Source organism: Hibiscus syriacus, unplaced genomic scaffold (genome assembly GCF_006381635.1).
Source record: "Hibiscus syriacus cultivar Baekdansim isolate YM2019G1 unplaced genomic scaffold, ASM638163v2 tig00004013_pilon, whole genome shotgun sequence".
NCBI lineage: Eukaryota > Viridiplantae > Streptophyta > Magnoliopsida > Malvales > Malvaceae > Hibiscus > Hibiscus syriacus.
The window spans coordinates 1,533,825-1,552,690 of NW_024061992.1; the positions used below are offsets into that span (position 1 = coordinate 1,533,825).

Sequence of the window (18,866 nt, forward strand, 5' to 3'; positions counted from 1 at the left end):
TAAGAACATTTGACCATAGCTAAAATGTCCCCTGTTTTTTAATTTTTAAAGTGGCCAATTTGCTTTGCAACGCCAACCTCCGACTTCCCTTCTCTATATAAAAAAAAAACCCAGATTTCAACCCGTCTTACCCTTAAACAAACTAAAACCAAGAACTTCCCTTTTCTTGTCAATGGTACTTTTGGCACAAAAGCTTAGCAAATTATACCACAACATGGAAGATCACCACCACCATCACCGAGCAGACGTTGATGTTTTATCGGCTTCTCTACAGGCTTTTAGGCCCGATGTTTCGACTTGTCTGAAGCAGTTGTTGTCTTCAAATCCGGAACCCAGATCAGAAATCTTGTGTTTTTCATGGATCCAACAATGTCTAAACCTCCTCCCCCTAATCAACAAGGCGTTTCTAAAGCTACTGAAGCATATAGACTACCCCATGACCAGCTGGGAAGCTGCTTCTCTCGACGAGTATCTCAACTACGGCTTGAATTTGCTCGAGCTTCTCAATTCAACAAGTTCCTCTCTTTCTCACCTGTCGCAGGCTAAGCTTTCTTTTGCTTATGGCCTGACCCTCGTCCACAATTCACCTTCCACGGCTATTGAGCATCTCAAACCAATTCAGCCCCAAAGTTCTAGCAAGGACATCAAGGGATTGTTGAACAAGGAAGATTGTGAGGGGAGATTTGGTTCTTGCAAGGAAAGGGTAGTCTATGAAGCTATGGTGGAGATGAAGAGTGTTGGGTTTTGGGTATTTGGGGTTGTTTTGTCTTCCTTGTGTGGAGAGACCAAACCTTACTTGGAGATGAAACAAGTGCTTGAAAGGTTCAATGGTTCTTTGTTGATTGATGTAATAGATTCATGTGTTTTTGATGTTGTAGTGGAGAAAGGTGAGACTTTGAAAGAGGTGAAGGAGCTGAACAGTTCAGCTAATTGCCTTGTATCAGCCATTGTTGATGGGGAAACCAGTGATGCAGTCATGGATTTAGAGGGAAAATTGGGTGTTTTCGAGAAGAAGATGGAAGTATTGGAGAAGAAAGTGGCTGCCTTGTTTTCGAAGGTATTGGCAACCAGAAATGAACTGCTCCACGGTGTTAGACAACGCAACCAATGACATCGAATTAACAATTTCTTGTGTAAATAAAAAAAACAGACATATATACGTTTGTTGTCTTTTGTATATTATATATTGTATCTTCAAAATTATTAGTGGAAAGGGAACAGTTTTACTTGCAGAGAAGATTTGAGAACTCTGGAAATAGAAGAGAGAAGAACAAAATTTTCTTGAATCACCAAATGAAACATGAAATGCAACCTCACCAATTCATGTTGAAATGGAAACCCTTTTTTCTCCAATAATTGATAGTACTAAAGTATGTCCATCACTTGAAACTTGAAACGAAACATCTATAACTTCATCCTGATGACTTGAAAAAAAAAACTATCAAACTAGACTTGATTGTACCATATCTGTCTCAGTTTCGTCATCCCAATTTAGAGGCAAAGAGAACAGCATCAAGGAAAGAATCATATTGACCCCTATTGGCTCTCGGAATCATTGGAATGGCTTTCTCTTTCAGGTTTCTTTCTTTTGGGATAATCACTTGGCAACCTGTTATCACATATATATAGAGAGAGAAGGTTAGTATATGAGAACTGACAATAGCCATGATGAGGACAACTTCTTCATTGTGAGAGTAAGAGCTTAGTTATTCTATTATCAGAGATGAAGAATTGAATGAAGTATTGACTTCATTGTTAGAGTTATACGATTTGTAGTTGCAGGTTTTGAGACTTATGGGTAGAGTTATAGTGATGGCAACAAGAGTAAATCATCGATTAATTCTTTCGTTAATATAAATCATTCATAGACCACATAAGAAACCAATGTTATCAAGGGTGGTTGGCTGCCTTTGAAAGGAGTGTAGAATTCCTTTCAAAACCAATGAAATAATCTTGAACCATCAAGCTAAAAACTAAATGAGTATGATCAGAAAATTTTAACAAGTTGGGGAATCTCAAGCATAAGAAATGCATACCCTAAACACAAGGTATTGTCTGAATCTCCCTTTTCAACAGTGCAAGCACAGGTGCCATTTGCACTGGGAATACTATGGCTAACGAAAGAACTTTTCCTTTCATCAGGATAGTATTTGAGATAGGACCGGGCCAGGTGATCAGTTGATGGGAAGAAACCTCTTAGCTCTTCGACCTGCATTGGTAGGCAGAAGTGAAAATAGGGTAAGTGTGACCCAAATCATAATGGATGGTTTTCAGTTTCATCATGAAAAATATAACTTACCTGTCTTTGTAAAGTTTCATTCTCAAGCAACACCCGCTGCTCCTGAAAACAGAAAGTCAAATGAACTAATTAACTTGAAGGGTTTATTTTTTCTGTTTTTTTTAAATATTCTTTAATAAGTGAACATATATTAATCCACTTCATTGATAGGTACACTATAGGAAAGATGCATGGAACTGTAACTTTCAGCCATTCTCATTGTGAGACTTCACAAATATGATTACTTTCTATTAACTTTCTATTTCCCCTTTCCTCCCATCCTTTTGGTTCCCACCATTTGCGTACGCATATTCTTAGAGTAACTTCGAGTGTTTATAGCCAATGTGTTGCAAGTTCCATGAAACCTTGCACCTTCCATACGAGTCTAATCAATCATTCTACATTTTAAGATTCAATTTTCTTTTCAAAATGAACTTATAATTGGAGATAACCGTAGCATCCATCCGTATTGTTTAAAAATGTGATTTTTAGACCAAACAAAGACATGCAGAGTTAATTTAAAAAGGGACATCCAGAGTGGGATCCTACATACCTGTACTCTCGATTGCTCTAGTTGTTCTATGAGTACTTGTTCCTGAAATGGTAGGATTCGTATTAAGGCCTCTCAAGTTAACAGGTTATTTCTAGAAATAAGAATGTCATTAACCTAATAGATTTAGTGGATTTGGAGAAAATGTCATAAAAACCTTCTTCTCCTTCACAGATAACAACCCTTCACTAAGCTGCTGCTCCGGGACCTCAAGCTCTTTCAAGCTCATGCTGGTCAAGTTCTTTCCCTGCAGCTGTCTACAAAATCAGAAAAGTACTTAGTTTAAGGGAAAGCAATATCTCTTTATAAAAGAAAAATATAACACTCAGCATGAGACAGATAACTAAGATGACATACAATTGTTTCATTTGCAGCTTTGCAACTTCATTCTTCAGATTATCTGCCTACTTGGAGTCTTGTTTCTGCAAACAAGTTTATACTTGAAATCATCCATACATATACTTTCAGCATACAACCATTCCGTGGAAGAAAATGAATAAAACAAAAACATATTCGAAAAAGAAAATGTAGTCAACTTATTTCAACTGGTAGTAACTATTCCAACTATCATCTTGAGGTACAACATGGACATACAGATGACAAAACTGAAATATGTTCTTTCAAGACGTAAGGAAAAGAGATTTGCGTTTGTAAGCAAATAATGCAGATTACCTCTGCTTTTTGTTCCACAAGAGGGATTTCTGGAGAACCTTGCAAACACTTGTATCTAGAAAATGTTTTCTTCATGCTGCACAAATGAACAAATGAAGAAGAGAACACTTTTTTTTCCTAGAAATAAATTAGGCACATATTCTTTATATTAGAACATTCAACCTTCCCATTACATAAAATTAGACTATGAACTCAATCAACACAGTGAAACAAACAATCCTTAAGAAAGCAAAACACTTTCAGAAATATAAAAACAGTATGTAGGTATTAAAAAAGCAAGCAAGCAAAGAGATGTTGAAAAGTTCATTACAATTATATCCTTGTAATTCAAAACAAAACCTCTACTTTGATTCAGTAGAAAATATGTTGTTTAAAAAAAGCCCTCACAAGTGAAAAATTAATATCTACATGAACTCTTACAATCCAAAAACCACATGCAATGCAACAATTAAGAAACAAAAAGGTAACACAATTTCGCAAAAAGTTATTTCTTCCTCAGAGAACATTTTCACCTTTTTTCTTAAGATGATAATAAACGTACTGTCATTCATAAAATGTAACAATTCTGGAAAAGGAGAAAAAATGGCAGGAGTACTGAAGTTCATAACAAAATTGACAGAAAATGATAGAAAGTCAAAACTACCAGCAGAAACAAATCCAAACAAACATGCAAGAATTAAACAAATTAAAATTCCCAAAACCCACCAAGCTTCTTAATCGGTGACCCCTGGTGGTAAATATCATTCTGATAAATTGATAATAAAAAAACAAGAAAAAAAACTCATGCAGTGATATAAAAAAAACATTAAAAAGAACAATTTTCATTTTCATGTACACCGCATACCCAGAGCTGGAATACTTAAATAGTTTGCCAGTATTGGAGAAAATGATGACAGCAACCTCAGCATCACAAAGAATGGAGAGTTCCTTAGCCTTTTTAAGCAAACCCGCACGCCGCTTGGAGAATGTGACTTGCCTGCTATTAGCATTCTCTATTATCTTTATCTCTATTTTCCCCCTTCCTATTTTTTTTTCTCCCCGCTCTGTTTCTGCTTCTTCTCAAAAACCCAGAAAAACAACAGGGAAAAATTACGTGTTTTTTCCGATTCAATCTTTATTAGAACAAGTTAAATGACCAACCACTGCTCGCTTTGAATTTAAATATTCTAGAGAAGCTTAATTTTGGGGAGGGGGGAAGTAAAAGAAAAGAAAGGATTCTTAAATTTAGAGAATGGAGAAGATAGAAAAACAAAAAAGGCAAGGCGTTTTGAAACTGGAAACGACAAGTTTCTTGCATGGCTCTCTGCAATTCTATTTAGAGTGTGCTTGCATGACCACATTGGGAGAGATTTTACGTTTTTTAGGTTTTAGGTTCTGGACATTTTTAATGGTTAAATTTGCTTCATTTGTTTAACTCTGTAGGATCTTGGTTGCTATATATAATATATTTTGATACTTTTTTTAAGAAGGGAATTGTTGGCTAGAAATGCATCTTTGGATTTCCAAATATGGTAAATTCTAGCACTAGATATATGGGATTTTGTGGAATCTAGTACCAAATTTGGAGAAGAGCGGCAAAGTTTTAATTTCCATATTTGCACTCCTACTACCAATCTAGAAAATTACCTACTTAAGCTCCATTTCCCTGATTTTATTCTCCCGAGTCCGCTCCACAAGGAGGAAACTTTATTGATCATGTTAAAACAACCTTTACTTTTTAAATTATTGGATAAACTAAGTTATTGGTAACTAAAGCTTGGATAAGATTTCTTTTTCACCTTTGAAGTTACAAAAAGTTTAACCTAAGGTTCTGGTCCTTCACTTAAACGTAATTGTTGAAACAAAATCATCTAAAAGGGGATATGAATTACCTTTATTACGAAAATGACATGGGTCAAGATACATCCACTATAAGTGGTCGTGGTTCTCCAACTAAATCAGAAAGGGTGAACCATCTACGATTGATGAAATATATCCTCATTTATAAGTCTCGATCAAGTCATTTTATGATATTCCCTTGATCTAAATAGACAATTTTTTTTCCTACATAGAATGACCTTCGAAAAGTACCAACTATCTAACAATCGAGAGCCCTACGCTAACTCATCCGTTTATCAAAACTTATAAAGAACCTAGGTCTTCCAAGTAAGAGTCTTTGAGTTATCTACAACACACAAACAAGGCCATTAGAAAAGACCCCTATGTTGATTCCTCCGTTTATAAAAACTACCAAATCTATCTAGCTAACTGACCTAAAAATAACCATAATGATCTTGCAATTGATATACATATTAAATGACATTATAAAATACCCTCAACACGATTGAGAGGAGTTGGTTGGCACATTTTACAATGAACACCAATCTTTCTCTTTTTTTCCTTTTCTTCTTTGTGACTGACCATCTCACACAAAGAAATGTCAACAAATAACCGTGCCAATGATCATTTCCTCATCAATTGTTGTTCTTTGTCCAAATCAGAAGGGTGAATTGCTCACAACCAAAAAGATAATGTAACAACCCTTACCCAATCGAGACATTTAACCAAGTAAGAGATGTCATTAGACACATAAGCAATATATACAATCTAAAATAAATTATTATTCAACATTTTATGAAAGAGTAATTTATCACACCATTCAAGCTTCTAGAATCTTTTTTAAACTACTTTTTAAGGAATCAAATTGATTGGATTTGAAGAAGATTGTTAAAAATAATTTATGAACTTTGTGGACTATATTATAAATCTAAAAGTTACGAGGATAATTTAAAAGTTATTTTGATTAATTAAATATTGGTTTAATAAATAGATCTTTCAAAAATAAGAATTTAAAAAAAACGACTAGTTTTGACATCATATGCAAAAGTTATGCAAAAAATACTAATTTCAAGGGGTTTGAAAATTACTGAGGGGGATTTTGAAACCATTGGAACTTTAAGCATTTTGTTGAAATGGTTTTAAAACCACTACTTAGGGGTTTTGAAACCTTTTCTTTATTTTACTAGAAATGTAATTTTAAACCCCAAAATAACCCATATTTGATCTTATGATCACTAAACAACATCAAAACACAAATTTGGACATAAAAAAAAACCCAACATGCACTACATAACTCCTAAAATCCACCTATATAAACCATATACATTCACCATCCATTTAACATATTTAAAGACTCTTTTAAAGAACAATCAAACACTTTTAAACCTTTATAAACATCTTTACCATTCTATGGACACTAAAAAAAAATATGCAAATCGCATTGCTATGAGCATTGAGTGAAAATAGTCTCAAGATGTGGCTATATTCAACAAACCATGTCAAAGCATGAGTTGAGACAAATAAGTGAAATGAACAGCATGACCATAAGGCAATGTGTGCTTTAAGCTAAGAGTTTAGTCACCCATAAGGCAAACTAAGCATACCCGTAAGAATTTTACCTAATCAATATATCATCAAAATAAAGGCCCTTATGGACCATAAATGTAACACCCTAAACCCGATTGGGCCTAAAGTACCATATTAGGTTGTCGAGGAAACCCTTGATTTTCAAAACACATCCATTTTCATTTCAAACATATTGAATGGTATCATAATATATGTACATAACAATTATAAAAAATCTTTATAAATCAGAGCTCCATGATACATTGTTTAAAACTAAATAATACAAACTCAGAGTTTGATAAACCAAATACATGAGTAATGTTCAATGAATATATATGTCTATTAAAGCTACAGTACAATATCATGAAGGAGGTGTTGGAAGTCTTGTGACAACGGTGTTCCACGAATGGATCAAGCTAATAACTTGCGAACGAAAAAATATCCAAACGTTGAGCTTACAAAGCCCAATAGTATAATCGTTAATCTAGAGAAACATTATGAGTCTTATAAACATAAGCTTGCTAAAGAAATGGTACTAAGCAATAGGTACATGCATGATCATAATCAAGTACTACCTACTTAAGGTTCAACTGTTCTACTGTTAAAGTAGGACTCTCATGCTTCTCTTAATCCTCTGCTAATGGCCTCACCATTAGTACACCTCTATTGAGTCTCTAACCACAATGATTGTAACTGATGTGCATTATCTGAATGTGACACTAACACTACTATGCATTTTGAATACGACATTGATATTGTTGTATATTATCTGAATGGGACATTAACACTACTATGCATTATCTGAAAGCGAAAATGACACTATTGTGCATTATCTGGATGCGACACACTGTTAGTATTTGGTCTCACATTGCCATCAGATACTAATTAACTAAGGGAACCCAGTGCCACATAGTATCGGTAAAATTCCCACTAAGTTATTAAATGATCTCCTTGTCTCACATAGCCATTAGGTAGATCATGGTGGGGTAACCCAGTCATCACATAGTAATTGGTACAATTCCTGCTTAACTGAAGCATTAGCTCGATCTCACACGATCGTCAAGACAAGCTTTAAGGATATATGCTTTATTGGATTAATGCAACTACACATGCATATATGAGGACCCTAAGGCCACACAACACTGACAACACCCCACTAGGGCAACTAAGGTAGCCTTACTACACACTTGTGTAGCTCGACAACTAAAGTGAGGTCAACCCCTCACTAACTGCTATCTCGCTCATTCTCTTATTTAGTACATTTTACAAATTTTATTAGTATGTTATTTTCTGATAATTTATTAACCTGCTCTATTCTTGTCATTAACACTTAAGGGCATTTTATTTATTTCTGTCTCTAAGAAGGTCTTTATGCATTTCATGATTTTACGACGATTATTGTGTTTGTTGTTCACTATCTATAATACTAGCTAGCATGATACCCGACTCATATTCATTACTAGGTAGTGGCACTCTAGCCATTCTTATCTCATTTCTCTTCAACAACCCTTGAATTGGAGGGACGACTTATACGTTCTCGGTTCATTGATATTTCCAGAGTACACGACTTCGATAATACATAATTTAACTTACTTATCGCAACTCTTGTCGTTACATCCTTTGTAATGATCATCATTCTTAATTATTATATACATGCTCAACTGAAGATACTTGGACGTATTACTCTTGGTATGGTTACTTTGGTTGTAACCCATTCTTACGGGTATTTTTAGGTCCCCTTAGTCATTTATGCTCCTCACGAACTAAGTTTCACCATTGCAGATCATCCTTAACTCTTATAGGCCTTAACAAGGTCAAATCTAACCATTCAAAGTAGGTAGTATAGATACTCTACTCATAGTATTAATACCCTTGGGTCAAATATCGATACTCTCATGAGTATCAATACCAAAAATGGCTTTTGTTTGTTGAAAAATGGCCTAGTATCAACACCAGGTACCCTCATTATTGATATTATAGGGGTAGTATCGATACTCTCCCCCTCAATATCGATATTCCCTACTAGAAATGACCAGATTTCATTCATGTTGATCCAATATCGATATTGTTCACCTAGTATCGATTCCTAAACCTAGAAATATGTTGTTTAAGCTTAGGAAACACCCAAAAATCATTCTAAAGGTCTTAGTTTAGTTCCTTATCATGTGTTAAAGCTTTAGGAAGCTACTTAGGGTTATAAAAAGTGTCATAAAAACATATGTTTCACATAAAAACGTCATCTAATCATGAAATAAAGTATAAACCCTAAAATGCTCAATTACTCAAATATTAACAATTCATCATGCTTATAAAAGCCTTAACACCACAAACGATTAGAAATACACTAGCTTTCTGTTAGAAACCTAAAGTGAAGCTCTTTGCTTAGCCACAATCACTTCCTCTAAGACTCGGTTGATTCTCTCCCATTTCTTTAGTCTATATGAAATACCAAGCTTTGAATCATCAAAAAAAGTTGTTGGAAGGATTGAAGCTTAAAAGAAACATAAAAACGCCCAAGGAAACTTACCCTTTGTTATGGAACTTGGATAGGAAAATGAGAGAGAAGAAAATGAGGAGGAATGAAAAAATGAAGAAAAGAAAAAGATAAAGAGAGATAAAAGGCTTATCATCTTCCAAAATAATATAATCGTACATTTGGTCCTTATTCATATTTTTACTATTTAAAAACCCCAATTATATGGCTAATTGGTCCCAATCCTACCCAATTAAGTCCAACTTGGTCCAATGAATTTAATTACAAATTCCATGAGGTCAACATACCTTTCGGGTAAACCTAAAACTACTAACTCGTAATTTAGGGTGTTATAACTCTCCCCTTGAAAAAAATTACATTCTCAAAATTCACTTGGATCGAATAATGACCTATCATTGGGTTAATCACTTAGGAGCCTCGAAGCAGATAAACTCTTATCAAGTATGTTCCTAAGGAAAGAAGTCCTCGCCTAATGATATGAAATATCATAATCTTGTTATTTCTATGTAATATTGAATTCTCGGTAGTCTCATAAGGGCAACTCTACTCCCTGATCCAAACTGCTATCGCTGACTCCTTTCACTAGCTAATACCTTTTAAGTCAAGTTAACATACTGCCCGATTCTGTAAATCTTTAATACTTACTAAACTTAGATAACTCGTCATACGAAATGTTGAGATCTTACGGACACTCATCATACACGGTCTCAATGTTGACTACTGACGATTTGATGACAAATATTAACTTCCAAAACGTAGATATATACGCTTCTGCTACGCAACTCTGGTTCAATAATCATCTATGTTACTTAGCTAATTCTCATTTTCCTTGTAATTCACATACATGCTACTCACTAGCTCATGCCTCTAAGATAAACATAACAGGAAATCGGTTACTTGATTAGCAAATTAGTTGTATCTAGCTCTTTTGGATAACACTCAACGCAGAGCAGAGATCCCTCACATTCACAATTCAACTTAAGAATTCTATTACTCTATATATTGTACCTACGATTATTGGGACTGGCAGTACATCCTATGGCGTAGCAGAAAATTAATTCGATGATCTCATTAGTGATCAAAGTATGAAAATCAGAATCATGAGGTAGATATACTGATACAATCCCATTTCTACTCCTACTACTCATCTTTTTCATAACAACTTGTTCAATATTGAAGACCAAGGGAGTTTTCTCATTCCTTACATTTCTTTTCATATTTAACCTTATATTGATTCTCTATAAACTTATGTACCATTTCATATCCTATTTTTATGACTTAATATCACATGACGTGCATTTTAGGCTTAAGATATCGATTGTATATGATCACTCTCCTAACATGCATGTTCATTAAGTATTTTGCATAATAGTAACCCTATATTTCTATACTTAACTTATACTATGCATTTGTTATGAATTACCTTTATTTCTAGCTTAATACATTGTTATATTATGAATTTATATCATTCTTTAGCTCATGCATGATCATACCTAGCTTATGAGTTGCTTTTGATGACTTTAGTATTCATCCCTAGCTTATCCCAGCTCATTTGCATGGTTAACATTGGGGACAACAAGCTTTGGGATTGATTCTAACGCACACATCACTTATTTGCTTGTTTTCTTTGTTTTCATAGGTAAACACAAAGGTAAGGCATCACTTGACAGCTTGGCATAGCTAAAAGGTAGGTATGGCAGCTCATGGATAGCTCAAAGTAGAGACAAGCAGCTGAACCTAGCTCAAACATGAGGATCCTAATACGCAAGTCACATCTTGCTTGGTGTAGTTTTTATGCACGCAAGTTACATCTTACATGGTAGGTCGTGGCAATATGATGAGAAATCCATTCATGATTGCTACACCAACCAATACACTTTCAAGCATGAAGGATGCAAGATCACCTTAGTACCCATGATGCCTAAAAAACTACAACGTGATCAAATGCACATGAAGAAGAGCGTGGACGCTTTAAGGAAGAATCAACATAATCCTAAGTCAAAAGATAATCAAGCCATGAAGTCTAATATTTCCAATAAAAGATGTGTTGATTCATTGAAATAAAATGAAGAAGTTAGAACCTTTGTGACAAATTGTGATGTTTGGAGCCAAAAGACATAATGTGAAGTGAAGAATCATGATGTTTCAAGTCTAATTCTCCAAAAGGCAAGTATTCATTCAACTTAAGTGACTCATTCTTTCATCTTGCAGGTTGATTCACATGAAAGGTTACATTCAAAAGGTTTGTCCTTTTAAAAAGACTTGTCCATAAAGGCACCTGTTGGTAACCTCTATTCCAAAGAAAGGCCTAATTCCAAAGAAAGCCTTATAGGAAAATAAAGATCATAAACATTCAAACAACGAAGGATATTCGATTATAAAGAGTTATCAGGTAAAAGACGATCCAAGACCCTTAAGAAAAGACGTTTCAAGCATACCAAAAGCTTCAATTTGGGAACAAATCACCTTGAAGAGGGGGGATGATACAATCCCATTTCTATTCCTACTACTTATTTTCTTCACAACAACTTGTTTAAGATTGAAGACCAAGGGAGTTTTCTCATTCCTTTTATTTCTTTTCATACATAACCTTATATTGATTCTCTATGAACTTGTATATCATTTCATATCCTATTTTTATGACTTAATATCACATGATGTGCATTTTATGCTTAGGATATTGATTATGTATGATCACTCTCCTAACATCCATGTCCATTAAGTATTTTGCATAATAGTAGCCCTACATTTTTATATTTAACTTATACTATGCATTTGTTATGAATTACCTTCATTCATAGCTTAATAAATTGTTATATTATGGATTTATATAATTCCTTAGCTCATGCATGATCATACCTAGCTTGTGAGTTGATTTTGATGACTTTGACATTCCTCCCTAGCTTATCCCAGCTTATTTGCATGGTTAACATAGGCGACAACAAGCTTTAGGATTGGTTCTAGCTCACACATCACTTATTTGTTTATTTTCTTTGTTTTCATAGGTAAAGACAAAGGTAAGACATCACTTGGCAGCTTGGCATAGCTAAAAGGCATGCATGGCAGCTCATAATATCTCAAAGTAGAGAAAACCAATTGAACCTAGCTCAAACATGAGGATACTAGCTCAAAGTTAGCTGAAGGAACCGAAATGTAGCTGAAACTAGCTGGACAGTAGCCGAGGACTACATTAGCTGAGCTGAGTTCTTATGATAGTTGAAGAAAATTGTAGTGACAGTATGTACCTACCTATACTACCTACACTACCTAGCTAGCTACCTATGTCATTACCTACCACCTTTACTTACCATGTGAATAATATATGACCTAAGCAAGGCATGGAAGAGCACACCAAGTTAAGAGTCATGTGCATTCATTAAATATGCATGTTATCTCTTTTGAATTCAAACAAGGCACCAACTCCTAAAGAAGTTATAACCATTTGGCCATGCATCCTACATCACTCATTTAGGTGTCAAACATGAAGAGTTACAAGGACATTCGGCCAAGGTTTCAAGCACCACTCATTTGAATGAATTAAGGGCCAAACAAAATCACCATTCAGCCTAGAAAGGAAGCAAGCTTTTTCAAACCAACACCATCACTCTTCATCATTTTAGAGTTGTATTTATTTATTATAAAACATTGTATTTCTTCATGGAAGTGTCTTGGCTGAATCATTACTTGTCTTTTCGGCCTAACTCCTTCATTTCCTATATAAAGGCAATGCTTTGGCATTTGTAAGGCATTATGTTTTGCATATTGAATACAATTGAAAGTTATTCTCTTTTCCTTAGTCATTTGTGACTTTATCGACTTATCAAATATTCATAATTGTGGCATCAACCCCTTTTCTTTCTATTGATACTTAAGGTTTCTAGATCCTATATCTAGTGGGTCCAAGTCCTTATCTACCACCCCTTGTGAAAGCATATAAAGGTTGAGTCTATACTATTTAATATAAGTTATTCTTTAGTCTTTCTCAAAATACTATCAACACATTTCATCATCCATTTCTTTCTTAACCATACCCCACTGCCATAATCATCAACTTAACCGTTATTTACATCAAATTCAGCCCTAATTTATCACCATACATCTACCTTCCAAGCCATTATCTTTGTTAACCATTCACTTACTTTGCAAGTTGTTTGCTTCCTTCTTAGATCCACAATCAAACGTAGGTTTACCCTAAATAAAATACGATTATTTTCACATTGGATTCCTTGAATAGAAGCATTACAACAACATTCACGAGCGATTCTAAGCCTCCACGAAATTACGTTTCCACGAAATTACGTCTCGGCCTCTACTCAATTCACTAGGTTGAGAGCAAAATTTTACTTTTTCCCAAAACTATTTTGAGAAAACATGCAAAGTTTAAGAAAAAGAAGAAGATGGATGCTAGGCCACTCTATGTTACCTTAACACTTAGGGTTTTACAAATTAATTAAAGAAACATAATTGCATTAATTAGATTTCTCTTAATATTTATTCAACATATACAGAATAATTAAAATCATACATATATTAATCTTAATGATACATTTTAATTTAAGTATAATAAAATTGTACAAGTGTAACTTATTATAATTTGCTCATCTTAACCCTTGGGTGTGACCCTGTAGGTTCTTGTAACATTAGTAGTAATATTAGAGTCATTCTAATATTACAAACAATAAGTGATATCTAGCTAGCAATATATCATTGTCATCTAAATTACAAGAAGTCATGATTCAACATAACACCTTCGTGACTAACTCCTATATATATTATATCATTTTTTCTTTTATATCTAGAATAGGCTCAAGTCTTGGAATAGTCACACTTGTATAGCCCATCTATTCTTTATTGATATCTAGAGTAAACTATAATGAATGAATAATTTGTGGTATCTCATATCAACTTATTCGAGCATGGCCATTCATTTCTAATCTCACTCAATCAAGTGGCCTATGATATATTTCCTATTATGTAGGAAGCAAAATTCCTATCTTGATCATTCATACCCCACTACAACTATCGTGATATGTTCAATATTAGTCTTTATAGCGCAACCAGTTACGAAGCATGTTTAACTATATCAAAATATACAGCAATATATGTTGAGATAATAATGATCTCAAGTTTGAGGATCATACATATAGTTATCACCATGAGCAATGTTGTGACCGTCACATAATAATCCAAGACATATGCTCATAGTGGGTCATTCCAATATGTCGTTCTTTAACAACATATTCATGCATTGATTCTGACATCTCTATGTCAATGACTACTCATTGTCATCAACAAACATGTTAGCCTTAAATGTATTATTATTGTCCATGCCCATAATAATACTCGACTAAGGATGTTTAATAATAATCATATTATTATATAGACTTTGTTATCTTTTAGTTTATTTGAGACACATGAATATAACTGAAATAAATAATGGCAATGTCTTTATTCAATAAAACTGGAAAATATAATATATCATTACAATCATCTCTTGATTGGTCTTTGAGTATACTCTAACAATGATTGCTTACCATAACTATGTTATTCGATGGTAGCTAATACTAGTTGATCTATGCTTAAAGTAAAATATCATCTTTAGTTGCAAGTACCAAAATCCATGGTATTACACAACGCTACATACTGCTATTTGTTGTATATAACTCACTCTCATATATCAACACGAAGACATCAAGGATAAGGTTGGGCTCACCTACCTAAATCACTTATTTTTCATGCATGAATACATCACGGTTGTTGAAGTATGCCCAAAGACCAACCATATGATGATTGTATGGACACATTTTATTTACCAATTTTATTAAATAAAGGCATTAATAAAGTCCATATGATAATATGATTATTTTAGTTGAATATTATTATGGGTATGGAAAATAGTAGTATGTTTAAGACTAACGTTTTATTGATTGATGACAATGAATTGTCATTGACATAGAGATGTCAGAATCGATGCATGAATATGTTGCTATAGAATGACATATTGAATTGACCCACTATGAGCATATGTCTTGGATTATTATGTGATGGTTACAACATTGCTCATGGTGATGACTATATGTATGATCCTCAAACTTGAGATCATTACTATCTCAACATATATTGTTGTATGTTTTGATACAGTTAAACAAGCTCTGTAACTGATTACACTATAAAGATTGATATTGAACATATCTCGATATATGTAGTGGGATGTGAATGATTAAGAGGATTTATCATTACTACATAATAGGAAATATATCACATGTCACTTGATTGAGTGAGACTAGAAATGCATGGCCATGCTCGAATAAGTTGATATGAGCTATCACAAATTATTCGTTAATTATAATCTACTCTAGATATCAAGAAATAATATATGGGTTATACAAGTGTCTCTATTCTAAGACTTGTGCCTATTCTAGATATAAAGGACAAAAGGATGTAATACATAAAAGAGCCATTCACGAAAAAAATATGTCGAATCATGATTTCTTGTAACTTAGGTAACAATGATATATTGCTAGATGTCACTTATTATTTGTAATAATTAGAATGGTTCTAATAATTACTACTAATGTTATAAGAACCTACAGGGTCACACCCTAAAGTTGAAATGAGCAAAGATTATTGTACAATGCAATTAGAGTTAATATATGTATATTTAATATACATATAATTTAATTGTCCCGAATAAAATAAGAGGACATTAAAAGAATGTAATTCTAATTACAACTCTTTTAATGAATATTTAATTCAAAATAGTTAAAGAATATTAATTTTTTGAATAATTAAAATAAGATTTTAATTAATTTGGAATTTTAAAACCCTAAAGGTTAAGGTAACTCATATATATAAAGATAAGAAGGGTCTCGCAAACGTTCTTCTTGATCTTTTAGCCGATTTTCTCAAAACTGTTTTTAAGAGAAGTGTAAAAAATATTTTCTCTCAATCGGGTGAACCAAGTAGAGACTGAGAAGTTTTTGTAGAGGCTTGCGATTCAAATCGTTCATGATCACTATTACCATTACTGCAATCTTGTTGTTTTTCAAGTAACCCAATGTAAGTTATCTTATCCATTTCCTCATATTTTTGGTTTTATCATACATGGGATCACTGGTGAGACAGTCGAGTTTGTTTTCGCTGTGCCATGGGGTGCACCGACTGATCCAACAGACGATGTAGTAGGAGGGTTCACCGTACCTCGAGACTCACTCCCTACTATATTACCTATAGTACCCTTAATACTTAGGATTACTAAATATCTATAGGATCAGTCATACGAACCCTTAAATTACGATGCGAAAACATCATTATAGTCTCATATCTAACTTGACAACCCACAAGTATTCTCCCGTAGGGAACACACAAGGGTGGAGGGTTTTGCAGTAAACATTTCATTAAAGCTGACCTTCAACTCGACAATAAACAATCACTTATTCTCATAATGTTTTCACATGTCTCTAAACTTGTAAATCCAAGATCAAGGTATCACTTGTGTTATCAACTTCTATTAGTTCGACTATTAAGCCTGACTCAAGTCCTCGATTCACATCTAATGTAAACCATTTCTATTCCATTAAGGCTCACCAGCTAAGCATTTGGATCTTCATGCTGAGATCCTTTACATGAATACTTTTCATACTTAGTTCGCTTGACACCCTGAAAGAATGCACACACTTATGTCTATTAGAGAAACATGAAAAATTAAGATAGCTGAAAACATACATGACATCTTATATGCTACATTAATGCCCTGCCCCTAACTCACTGTAATCTGACAAGTTAGATCGCGTGCAGTCGAATCAAGAATAGGTTGTTCTACTCTTCTACTCTCCTACCCGAGACTGGAACTAACACCTCTATGGGTAGGCTCTCTACCATGCTGAGCTACTAGGATCACCTCCCTAGATCGAGCTTAAACATCACCATCCAATCTAGGGTAATCTCTCACCATATGTACCAAGGATCGACATCTATAACACTTCCTATAGAGTTTAAAGAACTTTCCATGATGATTCTTTCCATAATTCTCGCACTCTAGATACGTCAATACCCTATTAGAGCCTATAGAGCTTGCCACAAATGGTTAAACTAACGGTCTCCTTCGAGACCCTACGTCTGACCTCTAACTTGACTGGAGTGACAAGATAATGTCATTCTCCTTTGCTCACGTGAACTTCTGGTACTCTTTTTCCCTACCTATAATAGGTATACTGCTATGCATGCCCTCAAACTTAGGGTGCCTGATTCACCCAACAAACTCTTATTCATACCATGCACCATTTCCACGACCTTAGTTTGCCATGTCAACTCTAAAAATACTCTAGGCAGATCTACCACCAACTTTGTATGAATATCAATATAGATCCTCTCAAGGAACCTCTTGCACCTCAATAATAACCAGCTATAGGGTATAATGGCCCAATCAAAGAAAATCTTTCTCGTACACATACATTGAGAAATCTTCATGAACTAGCTAAGATAATTATATTATTAATCCATCTATATGTGTCTCACTGATATGTGTGCCTCACTGATATGTGTGCCTCTAAATTCCCTCAAAAACTGATCCGACGTATGTACCTCTATTTGTAGAGCCATATCTATAGTCTCCCACCAGTCGATATCGTCACCCTTGAGCAAAGCGATAACACACTCTAACTTACCCTCTAGGGTAAGGTGAAGCTGTCTCAAGCTCCTCATGTTCTCTCTAAAACACTGGTATGTCAAAATCAGATCATCATCATCTGAACCAAAGAAGATGACTATCTTATACATCCTCAGCCTCTCTATTAGGGACTCTATCAGCATTAACGCACTCTAGGTGGTTGGCTAAACAATCTGTGCTCCAGGAATAACATCCACTATCTTCTTTGGACTAGAAATCAAACCTCTGAAGAAGTTCTCCTCTGTGACTCCTGCACCTAACGAGACCCCATAATACTCTACCTTAGGTAGAAATTCAATGTTAACACTATCGTGAAGAGAGGCTTGACTCTTCATCATATCCTTAAGACTATACTCAGAACTATCAGTCATCACAAAAATCTACAATACATTTTAAGAAAGGGAGCATCATCAGGATTCTAGACTTATACAACTACTTTAACTACTTAGGGGCATGTATTTAATGAAACCTAACTAAAATTGAATGCTAAATGTAACACCCTAAACCCGATTTGGCCTAAAGTGCCATTTGGGTTGCCGATGCAACCTTTGATTTTCATTTCAAACATATTGAATGATATCAATAATAGACATAAATAACAGTTATAAAAACACCTTTATAAATTAGAGCTTCATGACACATTGTTTGAAACCAAATAATACAAACTCATAGTTTGATAAACCTAAAACATGAGTAAGTATGAATAAATATGCCCATTAAAGTTAGTACATTACTCTGAAGGAGATGCTGGAATTCCTACTATGATGGTGCTCCATAAACAGAAAACATTCGAACGCTGAGCTTACAAAACTCAGCAGTA

General features: G+C 34.2%; 1 protein-coding gene and 1 pseudogene across 1 annotated transcript; one reads left to right on the forward strand and one right to left on the reverse strand.

The window, feature by feature from the left end:
• The first annotated feature begins 214 nt into the window (after positions 1-214).
• On the forward strand, positions 215-1,111 carry LOC120186460 (protein BPS1, chloroplastic-like). Its single transcript, XM_039190374.1, has one exon. The coding sequence runs from the start codon at positions 215-217 to the stop codon at positions 1,109-1,111; it is 897 nt and encodes a 298-aa protein (XP_039046305.1).
• Positions 1,112-2,254: 1,143 nt separating this feature from the next.
• LOC120186471 lies at positions 2,255-18,189 on the reverse strand (annotated as a pseudogene).
• Positions 18,190-18,866: the final 677 nt, after the last annotated feature.

Coding starts and splice junctions, on each gene's coding strand:
- LOC120186460 (XM_039190374.1), top strand. CDS start 215: ATGGAAGATCACCACCACCATCACCGAGCAGACGTTGATGTTTTATCG.